Source organism: Triturus cristatus, chromosome 12, assembly GCF_964204655.1.
Source record: "Triturus cristatus chromosome 12, aTriCri1.1, whole genome shotgun sequence".
Classification (NCBI taxonomy): Eukaryota; Metazoa; Chordata; class Amphibia; order Caudata; family Salamandridae; genus Triturus; species Triturus cristatus.
This window is the reverse complement of record NC_140595.1, coordinates 404,433,414-404,453,139: the sequence shown is the minus strand read 5'-3', so window position 1 is coordinate 404,453,139 and position 19,726 is coordinate 404,433,414. Positions and strand designations below refer to the sequence as shown.

General features: G+C 40.4%; 1 protein-coding gene across 3 annotated transcripts in view; it reads right to left on the bottom strand.

Moving 5' to 3' along the window:
• Positions 1-19,726, bottom strand: part of URI1 (URI1 prefoldin like chaperone) — a 364,636-nt gene that overhangs the window by 263,380 nt on the left and 81,530 nt on the right. For 2 of the 3 annotated variants that reach the window (XM_085638965.1, XM_085638967.1), the window contains exon 2: positions 4,081-4,115. The exons of the other annotated variant lie outside the window; for it this stretch is intronic. In XM_085638965.1, the coding sequence (XP_085495091.1) occupies positions 4,081-4,115 (35 nt within the window). The remainder of the gene's footprint in view (positions 1-4,080; positions 4,116-19,726) is intronic. 3 annotated transcript variants of the gene reach the window in all.

Here is a 19,726-nt window from a genome sequence, read left to right as displayed (position 1 = left end):
GTCCACATTGGACCCTGTAGACAAAAACTGCAATATGTTAAGGGAAGGCTCAAACCGATTCATCACTGCAATGATCTTGCCATTACCGTCCAGCGTTACACTTCATGAGCTACGCTTTCGTAGATGCTACACAGAAGGATCCTTCCCATAAAAAGTGAGGTTGAAAGAGTTTCCCCAGTGGCTCAAATAAAAGATGAATAGGCAGCCTGTGGACCACTGTTGGAAATTGGGATCTCTAGTTGACTTGTTGCTCTGTTAAAGTAGGGACCCTTCTTCCTAGACCAGATAAGCAAGCTACACTTCTAAAATAACCCCTGCTCAGCCCCTTGGTAGATTGGCACAGGCAGTCAGGCTTATCTCAGAGGCAGTGTGTAAAGCATTTGCACATAACATACAGAACTACAGTTTAAACACTACAAAAGGTCACCACACCAGTTTTAGAAAAATAGCCAACATTTATCAGTGTAAAACAAGATCAAAACGATTAGAATCCAACATACAGTTATTCAAAATAGTCATAAGCAAAAATCAGACTTTAAAAACAGTTCCTTGAAGTCGATAGCAGCGTCCGGGGCTATCGTGGTGTCGTGAACAAACAAACCCAACAGCTCTGCCTGACCGTGGAGTCGCGGGCCAGCTACGGTGTCGGGAAGACCTGCAAAACAGTACCTTTAGAAATGCAGGGCGTCGGGAACCTTTTGATGAGCTCCAATGAGCCGGCGTCAGTCCCAGAGGTCGGTGCTGGAGTCGTCAGGCCCTTGAAGTCACAAGTGTTGCATGTGGAACTCCATGCGGTGGCAATCGTGAGCACCCTTGGGCGTCGGGGTTGCGGTGCAAGTGCCGCAGTGCAGCATGCGGTGCCCACAGGTCGTCGCTCGGTGGCGAGGTCGGCGAGACCAAGGCTGTGGTGTAAAGTGGGGCGGTGCTCGTTGCGGTGCTAGCATGTCACGTGCAGGCACCGGTGTCGTCGTCACTGAATCGCGGTCATCGGCTGATGAACTGAACTCTATGGCGCCAATGTCAGTGGGCCACGGCTGCAGTGTGGGACAGGTCATTGCGTCATAACTTACGAGCGGTGCCCCTAAACCACAGTGCAGGCAGCGGCGCTTAGGTCAGCCTGGAGCGTTGTAAGTGAGGTCAGGGCTGCGGCGCGAAGCGAGACAGTGCTCCATGCTCTCCACGAGTGGTGTCCACAGGTCGCAGTGCAGGCAGCATCATTTGTGATGGTGCTGCGGCAGAGTCTGGGATGCCAGGGTGGCGGTGTGAAGCGAGGATGAGTGAGGTGCCCACATGTCACATTGCAAACAGTGGCTCGGTGGTGTCGGTGAGACCAGAGTTGCGATGCGAAGTGTGGTGGTGTGCTCTGCAGTCCCCTTTGCGGTGCCTTTGGGCCACGAAGCCAGCAGCAGCCTCGTTGAGAGGGTCAGGTTGATTTTTCTTCTGTTGAAGCACAAAATACACAGTTCCCAGTGCTGGTAGCAAATCAACTTTAAGTGTTTGTTGTTCTTGAGATTTCTTAAAGAGGGGGCAAGATCTACCTCGAGCCTTTGGAGAAACTCAGGGAAAACAGATGCATTAAGTCCAATCCAGTCCTTTCACTGCCCAAGACGGACGCAGCCACTGCAGCCCAACACAGCAAAGCACACAGCAAAGTGGTAGTCTCTCATCACAGCATCCCCAGCTCTTCTTCTTGGCAGGTTTCTTGATCCAAAAGAGTTCTAAAGTTCTGGGGTCGGGGGGTCCCAATATTTATACCACATTTCCCTTTGAAGATGGTGCAAAGAAAGTTCCACTGGGATACATAAACCAGTTCAGCCTGGCTCAGGCTAGGTTCACCACAGGAGTTGGAAAAGCTTTGTGACGCAGTCCATTGAGATGCAAGCGACAACTCTTCCCACTACTCTAAATGCAGGCAGGTCTATTCAGCCTGGCTATGAGTCACTCAGGAAAGGCAGGACACGCCTCAACCACCCTCGTCCCCCCATGCCCCTCAACCGTCCCACCCACCAGTCAATCACAGCACTTTAAAGTAGGAGCACTTGCACTTTAACAGTAAACAGCAGTGAGAAAGTGCACAGAGACACTAAACCAGCAAAAAAAAGGTCAAAAAAGGAGGCCAAAAAGCAAAACGTCTGAGGGAAAGCCTGCTGAAAAAAGCCAAGTCTAACAACCACAAAACCTTAGAAGTCACTAATCTAAGAGATTCTGACCACACAATTCAAAGTACAGCTGATGGGAAAGGGCCACATGGCCTAGGATATACTTGTAGGAAATGATTTGCATTTCTTTCTGCTCGTAGTAACTTAGAAAGCTGTCCCTATGATTTAACACCTGATGGTTATATATCTTGCAAGAACCGAATCTGCATTTGCCAGAAATGAATACAGGTAGACATTCTGCCAGAATTTTGGATCAGGAATATAAATGGCTTTTTGTGAAGCAGGTTAGATGCCAAAACAGCTGCACTTATCGCTCTGATCAACACCAAGGCTGAGATGTGCAGTGCAACATTAACTATATTGCATCATTACCTGGAGCCCTAAATATGGTCCAAGTTTGAAATCGGAAATATCACTATAGTTTGACACCTGTGGTATTGCCCAAGACAAAAATGAAAAGGCAAGTTTTACTTTTCCATTCACAATCTCTAACAAAGGACTTGGGACCTACTAAGCAGCGGAGAATATTTATAGAAGAATGTCTCAAGTTATTCTGTTGCTAAGTAACCCAGCTCAGGTTAATATGGTTCCAACCAAATCACAAGCGAATAAGGCAGAGGCCAATATTCCAAATGAAAAACCTCTTCTGTAGGTGAACAGAGTGGTCGGTCCAAAGTTTGAACTAACTAGGGTGAATGTGTGAAGAGCAAGGGATCCAGGTAGCAACTTGGGAACGAAGAGAAAGAGAGATTACAGTTAACCCCTTCGACGCTTATGACGGAACGGTTCCGTCATGCACGTCGGTTGGGCTGTGCTTATGACGGAACCGTTCAGTCATGGCCCCGCCCGCGCTCAGAACCTTCAGCACTGCGCGGAAATCCGCGCAGCGCTGAAGGGGTTAAAATGCATGTTGGTCAACATTACAGACGCTGTTGAGACTGGTTATAAACCGCTAATCTCATGTTTCTTTGGAGCTGGATTCTTACACAGCTTCCTTAGTTGCACTGCACAAAGGAAACGGGCTTACCAGAAACATGAGAAGCCTGTGAAAAATTGTACTTACTTAATCTAATCTTCCTTTGCTTCTAAAACTCAAAAACGAGATGTAGACTTTTCTTGAGATTCTATAGTGAACAAATATCATAAAAAGCAAGTGTGCATGTGTGTTCAGGCCTGGGTCCTCTATGCACATATATACTGCACATATCACCTGAGTGGAATTTTTATGTGCAGCCTGGAAATCCTAGTATAAACATCAAACTACCCATTTTGGGAGCAGAAAACCAAGCAAGGAATTAAGTGTGCATTTTTATGCAAATGCATAAAGTGTCAGAAACAATCAGAAAAAATAACGATGGTCTTCTACCAATGTAAAGGTTTCGCCGTTCCTGCTATCCTTAGAGTGGAGCACGCAAACCTGCATGCCTTGTGGCAAAGGGTTAGAAGTCGCACTTGATTCTAAACTTATCATTTGAATTCCTTTTATGTTGAGCAAATTACCTACACAGGATCTATTCTGATGGGAATAAACAAGCTCCCACCAGTCTGGAGAAAAGGGTGGCAGTTGGATGTAGGCATACACAAACTCAATAAAAAGTGCTTAAGAACGTAATTCAATAAAATTCCACTGTATAGGTCCTGATCTCAACAGCAGTAAGAATGAATTATGTCCCAATAAATAATTACGTTTTGGCCCCAATCAAGCGAAGTCATCGCATCTTCAGATATCGGGGTGGGGGGGGGGGGGGGGAATAATCATCAACTAATTTAGTCACATGTACTCCACTCACAAACCGCATGTGAATTAAGGCTTATGTGGGGGGGAAAACATTTCATATAAATAACTGCACGGCATTCGACAACGGCAAGCAGCATCTGCTATCACAATGTCACGCACAGAATCGAACATGTTTTTACTCACCAGTGCTGGATTTTTTCTTGGCAGCTAGTGACCACCTGTCATTAAAACAGATAACTAATCATGAGAAAACAAGACTAGACCCAAAGCTGCAGCATCAATGCATCAGAAACTAGAACAGTAGCTTTACAGATTTAAAAGTGCCTACAAAAACATTTTTATTTGTCGACATGATAACAAGGGAATGTTACCTCTTAAGCAGGACACTTTATCACATCACCCTAATGCTCATTTTTAAGTCTAATCCAGACCCCAGCTTGGTCAATTCATTTTTCGTTTCAACTCCTACTTCGTTTCTAATAGGTCTAACAATAAAACAGGCTTACCTTGAATACTGGATTCTGTGGAGAAATAAAATTCCAGTAGCATACAATTTAATTCTGCTATATCCAAGTAGAAAATAAGACCGCATTTCATATGCCTCTTGTGGAATGAAGCACGTTGCACGCTTTCATTTGAAAGGTCATATGCGCATTCGCAATAAAAGCTCAAAGTAGCATCTGACATTAATTGTACAGCAGCTAAGAACAATTTAGCAGAACGTCATTAAGAGACAGGATAGCGAAACTTCTGTTGAAATATTCGAATTAGTAACAGGAACGAGCAGAGGAAACCAAATGCTGCTCAATGTGGAGTTTGAGTAGTCGGAATAATATATGGTGCCTTTTCCTTGTAAACAGACCCAATTCCCGACAAACATTAGCCATCATATGCTGCATTAAAACAGGTTTTAATTAATTTATATAAGAAATAAAAATTCTAAAAGCGACCAATAATTTAAAGCTCTACCCACCACATTAAACAATTTTAAGTGGAGAAGGGACAGTTGCACGCTGAAACTGTGCACGTTTGTAACACTGTACTCTGAGGTCGGCACTATCCGTATGGCAAGAACAGTCACCCAAGACCTTTTTCAGGTCGAGCCTTGGCAGCGCATGCGCTGCTCTGCAAAGCATGCTGTATCAGAGTATGCACTTAAACTACACCCATATTTTTCATTGACTTGTGTCTTTGTCGTTTGTAAATGCTGGCTTCTAATTCGGTAATCAGCTTGTTAGTCCTTTCTTCATTTTTAACCTCCCATGAGGACTGTCCCTTTTACTTCTGTTGTTACACAGTCTGTGTTATTTAATCTGTAAGCACTATTTCTTTAGTGAGCTTTGCAGCAACATTCAGCACACCATGCGCGCTTTCACTTTCCAAGCAGCCAGGACAAGGGCAGCCGCTTTTTTGGAATGCCATAGGTCTCGCATTTAGGAGAGTTTGAGCTATTGGCATCGCAAATGACAACAGCTCAAACTCTCTCAAATGCGACACCTATTACTTTACAAATATTTAATGTGTGGGTTGATTCAAAGCACCCCATGCCGCGCTTGCACTTGATCGAGGCTATGCCCCTTTCTTTAGGCATGGCTCTACTAAAGAGATGGGCATAGCCTCAAAAGTGCAAGCGCGGCAAGTGGCGCTTGGAAACAAACAATATTTGCAATTCAATAGGTCTCGCATTTATGAGAGTTTAAGAAATGGACATTAACAATGCCAATAGCTCAAAGTTTCGTAAATGCAAAACCTATTGCATTGCAAATGCTTGTTTGCTCCTAGTCAGACAGTCCCCTGTTCGAGAATCAATAAAGGGTAGTCATAATGGTTACAACATATAGGAGGAGTACCCTCTGCCTTGTAGCCTCTATGCTACTTTTAGGAAAGGTTTTTGCAGAAAGGGGCCTTTTTCTGTCAAACGCACAAGGAGGGCACTCAGTTACAAATAGATATTAGTAGCAATTATAACAAAAAAACGACCATAATGCCAGACTCTTGGCATTCACTTGATTTTCAATGTGAGGAAAACGACCATGCATCTGCCAAGAGTAATCAGTTGGCTTGGTGGACAATGAAACATGAAAACTAACAAAGGGTCTAGTGATATATTTGAAAAGCGGTTAATGAAAAATTCCAATAAACTGGAATAACCTCTTACAACGTCAGCAAGCAAATTACTGATCTACTCCAAATGAAAAAATTCCTATCCTCAAATCATGTTGATCCAAGTTTGCGGGTAGGACACAACACAGAGTTGCAAAAGCAATGCATTCAAACTATCTTCCTACGGAGATTTAAGTGAAAATTAAGGTATCATGGTTTACTACAGCATGAATATCAACTATGAACACTGGTGTCGGAGTTTATATATTAAATGCAATGCTTATGGCCTCACAATATTTATACCAATAAGTATCATCACTTTAAAGCACATCAAAATAAAGATCTATTTAAATCAATAAATACTGCCTAGTTGTCTTTCATACTGCTACTGCAAATGTGATGTTATCTGTAAGATCCTTTACAATATTTCGTACTGCATCTAATAGTGAAGTCACGAGAATAGCATTTAGTCTGAGAGTTGAGGTTTGCAGGGCTGTTTGTGCAAGTTATAGATTGCAGAGCTATCCCCAACCTGTGAGTGTCAGAGGTTTTTTCATCCATAATTTGTAAGCATAACTACTTCAACTGTGTTTATGTGAAGTTGTAAGGGTTTTTTCAATATAATAACCAAAGCTAACCATAACTGCACTTTAATCTTAGACTGTTCAATCACAGAGATATATTTGTACACATACATAAAGAGTTGTATATATGTATGCCTGTGTGCACACATACTTACCTATTTAAATAGTAATACCAAATTACAGTTAAACTCAGAAGCCCTATTGATACTCTAAAGCAGTGATCTTCAAACTTCTTAATGCTGTGCCCCCGCCATAAAAAAAAAATATATTATAATAATCAGCCCCCCCTCTATTGTTTCACACTTCTGCTGCTAAATTGGCAATGTTTAAATAGGTCTAAACATATTTAAACATTGTTGTTCAGCTCTATTACCCCTTTTTACACATACTCCCAGTCAGGATATACATGACAAAAGTTGTTAGTGATGGCCCATTAAAAAGTGGCTTAGTGCCACTCATGTTATTAACACTCTGATTGGTGCCCCTCCCCTGAGATCAATTAATGCCCCCCAGCCTCCCCAAATCCCCCCCCCCCTCAAGTTAAGACCTCCTCTCTAAACGTTTCAAGAAAATACAACGATTTATTTGGCTTTCTATTATTACATTACACCATTATAAACAAAACACATTTATCCAGAGAAAGCTAATTTGCAGTACCATCACTGAATAAGAGATTTCTTGTTTTGTTCCAAGTCAAACCACAAGCAGTTCTGTGCTTTTATTTAAAACGAACTTTCTTTTAGCACTAAATGATGGAACAATTAATACCATCAGAGACTTGTTTAAAATTAAAAAAGAACCCCCCCCAAACAAGAGAGACCCGACATCTGTTATTAGCAGCTAGTCAGTTATTTTACAATCTACGGTAAAAAAAGTAAATTCTGTGGGGAAAAGGGTTTCATAACCTTCAAGAAAAGTCTTTACATAATCGTCTTTTTAATGAAACAAAAAGGATTTTTCAATGTACTTTCTCCATGCTAAAATAAAAAAAAAAGCCTTGAATAACCATAAGAGCGGCATGTTCATTAACCCCAACATGATAATCCTTTCATAGCTGCATATTAACTAGTTACATATTCATAATCATGTACATTATTTAAAGGACCTTCTGAGAGTTTCAAGTTATATCCATTATCTGTAGTTATAAAGGTTACAGAAGATATTCGACTTAATGTTTCCAGGAAGATTCTTTAATTAGTAAATATGTAAATCGGGTGGAACGTGCACATATTTTATACTTAAAGAAGAGGCAAAGCTTAGGACATGACAAGTTTTCATTAAAAATCCTATTTTGTCAACTCTATCACTTACTTATCTCAGCTCCTGTCTCTTTCAAACAGATTTTCATTTAAATTATCAATTCCCATAAGTGTGTATGTATCTCATTCCGTGAGCAAACCAACCGATCTTTATTTTGGAAAGACAGGTTAGTTTTACAACTAAGAAGTTACTTCTTGCCAACAGATTTGGGCACCTAGGCTAGCTAGCGGTGGTAGGATTTCAGCAGACACGTGCTCAAAATATGCAACTGGCCAGGAGTTGCACAGACAATAGGATAAAGTAACCTAAATGGCCACCCTCAATATTCTTGATTTACGGTTGGGGATTTGAGAGAAACAAACGACTGTTTCTCAAATGCATCTAAGAGCTTTTAGCAGTTGAAACAGCATATACATCATGGTATATATGCAGCTGTGCTCCCTTAGACAACATAGGGGCACACCTTTGTCCGTTACTTTCAATATATAGCAAATTGATAGACTGATTTGGATTAAAGAGAGAGAGGCAGACAGTCACAGGACATCAAGAAACCATAAGAACTAGGATAAATGAATAACTACACTATCTGTTCTTACTGGGCATCTCCCAATTCCACAGGTGTAAATTTCACAGAAAAAATACAAATGGGAGTACCATTCGAATTAGGCCGCCAGTGGCCCTAAGGTTTCTGTTGACTGCGTGGCCAAACGGCACATCTCCTCACAGTGCTTGAGAAATGTGTATGTGGTGGCATACACCGCTGCAATACAAATTTTCTACACAGGAACATGCATGAACATTCTCACACATGAGGCCATCACAATGGTAGTACATGTTTATATTTTCCACAAGCCAGATCTCCTCTGTAGATCCATAGAAAAAATGTGGTTTCCGAAAAAGGTTTACCACCATCTGTGCCAACATTCGTTTAGCAACACACAATAGAACAACCTAATAACTCTCCAAGAGGCTAGGTACCAACATTAACAATACCAAGTGTCTCCCGAAGGAGTACATTTTTCTGAAATCTTGTTGACAAATAACTGGATATGGTAACAATGTATCCATTCCCTTACATTCGGAGCACATAAAGTAGCACAAGCACATGAATTAAACATCAATTGCTATAGAAAGGCATACTTGGACATCAATAGCGATTTTAATAAATGCATATATAGCATGATGTGGACCAAAAACACACTGTCCTTCTGTAAACCGGTAATCAATCAAACACTATTTCCCTTAACTTTTTGATGACCCAGACAGATCAAACCACTCAACTGTATCGTCCGCTTTGAGTCCAAGAAAAGAGTCTTCGATAGGAGAGGCTTTTAAGTCTGTGATGTATATGAAGACTATGGAGGCTATGTCGTCAACGTTTCAGTCTCCAATCGTCTAATGAGTACACAAGACCATTCTTCAGGACCAAGTGTGAAGAAGTATCATTATGTAGGCCCTCATCATGCCGTAACACCTAAAACCATTAAACTTAACACATTAAATAAAAACACAGAATAGCCCCAAAAAATTAAAAACAGAAAGCAAGTCCTAGTGAAACGCAGATGTGAATCAAGCACACCCGCTAAACAATTCACTTAAAAGACTAGTGAAAACAGCTCCAATGGTGATCCAAAAACCATCACCTACACTATCAAAAACCTACTCAACAGAATAATCTAATGCTCCTAGACGATCTCAGAGTCACAAACCCTCCAAATCAGGAAATCAAACCTAAAAGAAGACCACAGTGAGACGATCGGAATCAAGCCAGACAGAATCAATAACAGGCAATCCAAATGAATGGAAGTCAAACCCATGCAACATTTATCCAACCAATGTAGATCAAAGAGCCAAATTAGCCCGGACGAGACAGATAAACTGTATTAAGTATCATAGCATAGAAAGCAACGTACCCAAACACGAAGTGAAGGAAACTTACTGTACGTACTAGTCTAGGATAAATCACTGGAACAATATGCGCTCAAAGTCCGGGCATTTTGAGTTAATTCAGTGCAGAGCATTAGGATAATCAGTCTTAAAATACGAGTGCACCCTTGGCACCATTACAGTTACAAGTCCATCAGATAAGGCTGTTTAAGGTGCCGCCCTATGGAATAGGCAACTGATCGCTAATCATAGCATTCTGGGCAGGACTAATCTGTGAACAACATAGGCTCAATGCCCACGGGCCTTATAAATATGTTTGGTGCAGCGCGGTATGGAATCAAACTAAATATGCGCATACGTCCTCGGCACCATGACAAATGCATGTACTTACTGTAAAGCAGTAGGAGGTGCTGCCATATTGGAAAAAACAGGAGCCTCCAATACATTTCCCTTGTTCCAACCAAAACGAATAGTGAGCCTCTATTCAATAATGAGAGAAATCATCTGTAAAGTGGTATTAAACTAAACTGAATAATGCATGGATGTACCCAGCATTACTTGGTAGGTTTACCCAGCTGTGCATGTTTTAATATGGGTTCTGATTCAGTGCTGGAACTTGGAATGATGTGTAAGCCCAAGGAGTCCGTTTCATTTGACCATCTTGAGATGCAGTTGTGTTGCTGTGCTGCTTAATAAATATTTGTGGAAACTACAACAGAAGGCTGAGTGTCTACTTTAAATATTTGGCCACAAGTGGAGGAACACGCCTGCCAACAACATCAAGCAGCACAAGAGCGGTGTGTTCCTGAACCCAAGAGGTAGAATTTATTATGTTTGGAGCCGACTGGGAAGGAGAGTTTAGAGGCAACCCATTCTGAGGTTGTGGTGAGCAATGGAAGTGAAGCATGTCTAGTGCCAAGTTCGGGTGCTCTGAGTTATTTACCACTTATTGGATGACATCGCGTTTGCTAGAAACGGTTAGCGCAGAGCGAGTGTGTTTAGAATTTCAAAAGAAAATACCTTTCATCTTGAGCTTTTGTTGCCAACGTTCGGAGCACAGAGAACGCCATAGTCACCAGTATTCTAGTGAAGAAAGGAGGCTCGCAAAGCATTGATGCGTCCGTCACGCAATGCGGTGACGTCAGACGCGAAGTGGTGGCCATTTTAGTTGTTCGCATCAAGTCTACGGTTTTCATGGCAACGCGGTGTACGCAAGATCGGAAAATAGATGAAACCACATTTATTCAAGGAATCTGTTGACAGAACCGGCACAGTTTGGTTTTGGCCTCACAAGTAAGTTATACTTCGTTGGAAAGGAGTTACTTGAGTTACACTCCGGTCAAGCAGAAACTAAGAGGGGTGCCCATCAATGTCAGAGAGGAACTTAAGGACATGCTCAATGAGTTTGTCAGGAGGGCATCATAGAACCAGTTGATTCGGCTGAATGGGTTTCTCCCATTGCTTTGGTTCGTAAACCGGACCAAAATTGAGAGTATGTGTGGACATTAGAGCACTTAATTCTGGTATTGTAGTTGATTGTCATCCTTTACCAAACATAAAGGAAGTTGTGTCAATGTTGGAAGGAACCAAAATATTTTCCACACTTGATTTAAGATCGGCCTATCACCAGATTGAGTTATTGGAAGACTCTAAAATGTTGACTGCTTTTATTACACCCCAGGGATTGTACCAATACACCAGAATACCGTTTGGATTAGCCTAGGCTGTCTCGGTGTTTCAAAGGGTAATGTCCAATATTTTCAAAGATGTTGACATGTTTGTAAAATGTTTCCAAGACGAAAACATTTTCTCAAAATGAGGAAGAGCACATGAAGCATATGATGGAAGTATGTGATAGGTTGAGAAAAAATGGTTTGACCCTTAAGGCTCATAAATGCAATTTTTTCAAGGATACGGTGGAATATTTAGGATATACTTTGTCAGGTAATGGAGTTGTTCTTAAAAAATCCAATGTAGATGTTACTGTCAACGCCCCTGCTTCCATCAACAAAGAACAATTGTTGTCGTTTGCTGGAAAGTGCGAATACTACAGCAAGTTTGTGGGAAATTTTGCAACCGAAATGGAACCGTTGAGGAAGTTGTTGAGACATAATGCAGTGTTTGAGTGGAAGGATGAACAGCAGAAAGCTTTTGAGTCCATCAAAGATGATTGTCAAAGCTCCCACTCTTAAACCTTTTTGCATGAATAAAGAGTGTGTGATTACGGTTGATACCAGTTTGATGGCATTGGTGGTGTGTTATCTTAGAGATGTGGCAAGGAGGAGTGGAATGTAGCCTTTGCCTTCCGCACTTTAAAGGAGTGTGAACGCAGGTATGCAGTGATTGAAAAGGAGTTGTTAGCATGTGTCTGGGCGACAGAACACTATCATAATTATTTGTGGGGAAGCAAATTTATTCTTAGAACAGACCACAAACCATTAGTAAATATTCTTTCCCACAGCGCGCATTGCAAGATTAACTTCCAGATTACAAGAGTGCTGTTTTAAAACAGAGTATGTGCCTGGTAAGAACAATGTTATGGCTGATTTTATGCCACGCCATCCTTGTCAACAGGATGAGTGTGAGGTTTTGGATGAGTCCAATGTGGTTACATGTATCCAAGATGTTGTTTCGGGTGATTTTGAAGAACTTTCAGAGGAAAAGTGGAGGTTATGTGAGAAAGAGGACTTGTTATATCAGACTATCAAAACAGTACATCATGAATGGGTGGCCCAGAAAAAATGATTTAAGTGCTAATGTTATACCCATGTTTAAAGTTGGATATGAATTGGAAATATATGGAGAACTTATGTACAAAAGTGGAAAGTGAGTTCTGCCCACTGGAGTGCAAGAATTAATCTTGAGGCTTGCACACAAATCTCACCCGGGTAGGTCTTCCATGAAACGCTTGGTAAGAAATTTATTTTGGTGGCCGGGTATTGACCGCTTGGTTGATCGCACGGTCAGAACATGTGATGTATGCATGTCGAGTGAGAAGATGTTGAGGGTTAATACCCCTTCCTTGAAAAGTAATGAATGGCCCAATGAACCTTTGGAAAAATTTGCATTTTATATTTCAGTTCCATTCACGTGTTTGCCTTATGATTCGAGATATGCTTTGGTGCTTGTGGACTACCACTCTAAGTGGCCCGGAGTTAAATTTGTGGCACACAATACAACTAATATGGTAGTAGAATTTTCAAAGAGATTTTTGCTCGAGAGGGTTGTCCGTCCACTCTCATTACAGATAATGGTGTGCAGCTTACTTCTACGGAGAATTTCTTAAATGTTATAATATTAAAAATGTTACCACATCATTGAATGAACCACATGAAAATGGCTAAGTTGAGCACTTTAACCAGGTGTTAAAGGCATATGTTTCTGATGTCATCAAGTTGGGAAGTGAATGGAAAAACCTTTTAAGAGAAAGGTTGTGGATGTACCGCATCACATCACACACCATTACTGAGGTTAGTCCCTTCAAACTCCTCAAAGGGAGAGATCCTGCATCCAAATTAGGTCCTTGGTGATTCAAGGAGAAGAGCAGATTGAGTAGGGGGAATGAGAGTGTGGTGAATGATGCAGCAGAGAGAGTAAGAACCACACAGGTCAAGACCAAGGTGTGATATGACAACAAGCAGAGAACTAAAACACATGATTTTAAGGTGAGTGACTGGGTGAAATTCAGAAAACCAGGTTTGTTAAATAAGTGCTCGGAAAGATTTAGTAAAGCTATCAAAATCAAAAAGGTATTCACCAAGAGTGTTATACACAAGATGGCAGATTATGGAATGTTAAACGAGTTGCAAGATGTCCGATTGGGAAATGCACTTCCAATGTTGATGAGTCTACAGGAGATTCATTGTTAAAGTTTGGAGATCTTTCTTACAGGTATGATCATGATATGGCCATAGATGCACGTTAAGAAGCTAACAATTGTAGTGAAATTACTGTTACTTCTAGAGTTCGAGATTCATGTCGTACAAGACAGCCTCCCAGAAGATTGTCAGATTTTTTTAAATAGTTTGTTGCATTTGTTTTCTTATCTCAATTTTATCTTCCTTGTATTTTTTTAATTTCTATATGGGGGTATGTAATATCCTCGCATGCCCCTGAATGCGACAACCACACAGCATTCCTTGGTATGTTTACCCAGCTGTGCATGTTTTAATATGGGTTCTGATTCTTTGCTGGATCTTGGAACGATGTGTAAGCCCAAGGAGTCAGTTTCATATGACCATCTTGAGATGCAGTTGTGTTGCTGTGCTGCTTAATAAATATTAGTGGAAACTACAACAGAAGGCTGAGTGTCTACTTTCAATAAGCACATCTTATTGTGAGGTACATGTCTGTCCTGAATTAGAATACAGCTAAAGTGTGCCACTCAATCTGTTGATCGAGACCTCTGAAAAAACACCAAAAACACCTATTTTCATCCACATCATGATTCCTAGTTGTATACAACATAAACTCTACAACAAACCATTGCATGTCAGTGACCTTAGGGTGCATTCTTTCATAAGGTTCAACTAAAGGGGCATTTAGTACATTACAGAAAATCCTTGATTGGTGTTGCATGAACGTCTCACTTCCTATGTTGGTTTGACAATATACTTTAGATCATATGTGCAAACAATACAGTAAACAATTTTCTTTAGCGAAATTTGAGAAATGTCTTAACAGCCATTCTTTTGCATCCACAAGACAACTTGTTGTGCTAGTGTAATTAAATGCAATGCAGGGGCCACATTTGTAATGACCTATAATAGGGTTCAGTCCCCATAATTGTGTGATTGATGTTTTCTTAGGTTCTTTGTATGCGTTGACCAGACTATCTCCTATGTTGCGTCCTCTCTTAGAGACAAACAATGGCTTACCTAATGTGAAATCCTTACAGGCTGTTAACTGCTGTTTTTTTAGAAAGTGTTTTTAATGTTGTTGGATCCAGTCCCATATGTTATTACACATGATGCAGTCAGTGTCATCATGTTTCACTTTGTCTTTCAGAAGTTCATCTCTATTATTAAACCATGCTCTTTTCAAGGATTTCTTTACCAACCTTTGCAGGTAGCCTTTTGCAATCAATTTACATGAGAGTATTTCTGCTTCCTGAACATAATCTTGCATCTAGTTCTCAAAAACTGGCCAAAAGGCAGATTATCCCTCAAATTCCTTGGATGATGGCTATTATGTTTTAATCAAGTGTTCTGTGCAGTAGGTTTGGATTACAAGCTTACAGATAAGAAATTATCATTCTTTATTGACAAATCAATAAAATTAACTTTAAGATTACTCCAATTTTAATTGGGTACTTTGATTGTTTAGCCAGTTATGGAAAAAGTTAAGATCACTTAAGGGGCCTTTCAGGATAAAAAAAAAGATGTCATCTATATATCGTATCTCAATAAAAGAGAGGAGCCCTTTCGTACGAAAGAGGTAGGGCACCAATTAGACCAAGGTCAAAAAATAGAACCCCATTTGGCAAGATCAATGACTCAACTCCCTTACGCACACAGCAATAAACAATCGATATCACCAGAACATGAATTTAAGTTAAAATGAGTTGATATATATATATATATATACATATATACACACAGTGTTGGCCAAATTTCTTTAAACAATTTAATAAGTATTCTTTTAAAAACACAGTACAGAAAATGTAATTACTAAAAACAACAATTTGTTGGATGCTATTAAAAAAAGAGCATAGAAAACATACATCATATTAAACAAATCACACAGTATTTCATAGTCAATAAACCCTCACTAGACAGACAACACAGCGGGAGAATACATTAGACATTTATATCATTTCATTAAAAAAAAACATTCTGTGACAAATCATTTGTTCTAAACCGGAATATCTCTTATATTTAGCTCTCATCGACTAACAAATGTCCCAAAGATCTGGTATATCAAATCTTGTAAAGCATCGACGCGTTTCAGTGGGTACTAGAATTTGACAACCAACTTCTTCAGGAAAAGCGATATCTCCCAGCACAATTTGTTTTACATTCAAAATAATGTTCTGACACCCAGGTAATGCTCTCACCCTTGGGTGTTTTAAGAATACCTTTATTTTTCATGACCAAAAACTCCTGGCAGACCTCAAAGGAGTTTGAATAATACGGAGGCGGAGGTAGAGGATCATATATAAATATGTATACCCCTTCAAATCACTCCACAGGGACCTGTGTCCGTTGTTCAGTCAACCACTGTTGCATGAATATTATAAAGGATGGTAAAGCACCTTTAAATTGGTGGAAAGATGGAACCCACCCAATAATTTTCAAAGGAAGAAGCTCCTTTATTATAAATTCCAATGAGCAATAAAACACTCCTATCTCTCAGTGAGGCCACTGTTGCATAAAATAATTAGCAGTATAACAGGGTAGTGACCTTCATCTTGGGGTGAAACATGTTTTATTGCTCATTGAAATTTATAATAAAGGAGGTTTCTCCATCGAGAAGGACTGAAATGATTAGTGTTTGGATAAATTGTTTTCTCTTCAAATTGAGCCTAATAAAGATTAGCTATATTTGGGATAAAAATGGCTCCAATGGCCACTCCTTTAATTTGCGTATAAAAAGCATTGTTAAAAATGAAGTAGTTCTGTTCTAATTTGTCAGGTAAAACATCCACTATAAATGATGATGGTACTCTGCGAGGACGAGGTTGATTTTCCAGTACAGAATAAATTGCTTCATTCTTTGGAATATTATTATACAGGCTTTCAATATCCATGGTTACTAAAAGCTAATAAGTAGCAACAACATTTTCCCCTTCTAGGTGATTAATAACTGATTTGCTGTCTTTAGTGTAGGATGCAGTCATCGGAACAAAGGTTTTAATATAAAAATCTACATATTCCGCTAAATGTTTTACTATGGAGTTATATCCCACCACAACAGTGTAGCCTGGAGGTTTCTCTTCATCTTTATGTATGTTAGGTAATGTATAAAATGCTGGTATAGTGAAGTCTTTTTTGTTCAGATAAGCAAATTCTTTTTCACTAAGCCAGGGCTAATTAAGCCCCTTTGTGGTAAGGTCATAATTGTTTTGAATCATAAATAGGTGTCACCTTGAAGTTTTGTATATTTGGTAACACTGCTTAGCTGTCAAAAATCTCTATCATAGTCTGATTTGTTCTGTAGGGCTATACTACCTCCTTTATCTGTTGGTTCTATGACGACATCTACGGCAGAGAGGTTCTTAACCCCTTTTATGTCGAGCACGTAACAATTACGTGATCAGCTGTGGCGCTGGTGTACCGAGGACGTAACCGTTACATTCTCTGCATATCACACAAAAATCCCTCTGCTGTAAACAGAAAAGGGATTTCCTTTTTCAGCCACGGGAGCTGGGGAAGAGAACTTCCTCAACCTCCCGAGGATTTTTTTCCCCAATCTAATGATGAACGCACGCATGGCACGCAGACATCCTTGCATTGAAAGTGAAACTGAAATGAGCCAATCTGCTCTTTCAGTTTCACTGCTTCGGTGCTCATGGGGCTATCTCAGCCCCCCGAGCACCTAGGCAGACAGGTGAGGTATCACGGGAAAGGGGAGAATCTCCCCATTTCAATGGTACCTTTCTCTAATAGATCCCTGCTTTGGGATCGCCGCAGGAGGGCAATCCCCAAGCAGGAATCCACCGCTAGACACCAGGGAGAGACGTGCTGCCCCTTGGGCAAGAAAGGGGGCACAAAGCCTACTGAGCACCACAGAGTATTTTCTTTAGCCAGAGATGAGCTCGGAGCGGTCAAGAATGGCCATGGCAATGCCCCCACCCCTCTCAAAAACAAAGGGACAGTCTTTCTGCCCCCCCGGGGGCATTTGGGGGATATAGCCCTAGATCTGCCCACCCGGAATCCTCTGCATGCCTCAATTTCAGCAACAACAAAAAAATCACGTTTGCAAAGGATTCTCTATGATAGAACTTGGTGAGGGCCACACAAGTCACCCCAGCCCGAATTCTGCCGGGTGTCTAGTTTTCATCAATGTACAGGTTTGCTAGGTTTCCCAAGGTGCCGGCTGAGCGAGGACCCACAATCCACAGCTAGGCACGTTGCAAAAAAAAAAAATGGTCAATTTTCAGTGGAAAAATGTGATGTGTCTACGTTACGTTTTGGGCCATTTCTTGTTGTAGGCACTAGGTCTACCCACACAAAAGCGCTACCAATTTTATCAGGAGACTTAGGGGAAACACAGAACAGTAGAACAAGTGTTATTACCATTTGTCTCCCTATGCATTTCTCCCTTTCAAATGCGAGACGGTGTGTAAAAAAAGAAGTCTTTTTGAAAAATACTCTCTAAATCACATGCTAATATGAGTACCATCTAATTCACATGCCAACGTGGGTACCCACAAATTCAGAGATACACAATAACCATTGCTTTTAAACTGCATATTGAATTCCATTTCAGAAATTCATAGGTTTCCTTGATACCCATTTTTCGCTCTAGATTTTACCATATGAATTGTTGTATACCCAATACACAATGAAAATCCGTTGCACGGTGCAGCTCAGTTATTGGCTCTGGGTACCTCGGGTTCTTGGTGAACCTAAAAGACCTATATTTCCCTCCAACCAGAAGAGTCCCGCGGACATAATGGTATATGTTTTTTTTAAAATCTACTCTAGTTAGAAGTTACTGGTAAAAATGTAGGCACAAATGGCTTTTTTTTTTTATAACTCAATTTCAATACTTTTTTCAGTTCAACGGTTACTTTCTACAGGAAAACCTTGAAGAATCTACACAAATGACCCCTTGCTGAATTCAGAATGTTATCTACTTTTCAGACATGTATAGCTTTCCGGGATCCATTATTGGTTTCTCATCAATTTCTACCACTAACTGAAAAGTGGTTGAAAGCACAAAAAATAGGAAAAATAGGCTATGTCCCAGTAAAATGCGAAAACTGTGCAGAAGATTTTGGTATTCTGAAAAAAGACTGCCTGTTCCTGAAAGCAATGAAGATGGTGATTTGCAGGGGGGGGGGGAAAGAGACACTTTCTTCTGCAGCACTTTTTCCCATTTTTCCTAATAAACCCAAAATGTAGCTGTTTATTAGCTAACTTCTCGGTCCCCCCAGGGAAATCCACAAACCCTAGGTACCTTTACAATCCATAGGATATTGGAAAAAAGGACGCAAATTTGGCGTGGATTCCTTAAGTGGAAAAAACGTTATGGTGCCTAAGTGCGAACTACCCCAAATAGCCAAAGAAAGGCATGGCACGAGTGGGGATAAGAGGCCAGAAAGCGAAGGGGTTAAAGGCGGCAGAATAATTTTTCGTTAAATTGAATCAAAGGTATTTACGTTTTTTGAAAAATGCTAGGGTTTCAGAAACTACTACATTTTCAAATGAGAAGATCTTTTTACATTAGATTACTTGGTGTTTAAATGGTGGATGGAAAATGTAGACCCGTAGTATCCTTTCTGAGTCGCGGGGGAAAATAAATATTTTAATCGAACAGAAGCGGAATACATTCTACAAGTGTTGTAAACAGGTCATTTTTGTGTGTAGGGGCAAAGAAGTGGCCTGCACTGAATACATCTATTTCTGTGGAACTTAAGTTATCCTCAGAAAGACTGAGGATAGGAATGGTACCTACGTTACCATTTTTATCATTCACCATTCGGAAAATTGATTCAGAGCAATATTTATATATGCATTTAATAAAATTTATTTGATGTCAAAAGAAAGTATGTCTATCTATAGCAATTGTTGTTTAATTCATGTGTTTTTGCTGTTTAATTCATGTACTTTTGCTACCTTATGTGCTCTATATGTAAGGGAATGGATAGGTGTTACCATCTCCTTGCTGGCAAATAACTGATTTCAGAAAAATTTTCTCCCCTGGGAGTCACTATGTTGCTAACATTCTTTTAGCAGCAGGCAATCCTCTTTCCCACAGTCACACTGTAAATGGAAAACCAAAGGGTTTGTGTTCTAGTGGTTTTGTTCTAGGTATCCATGACTTATCCA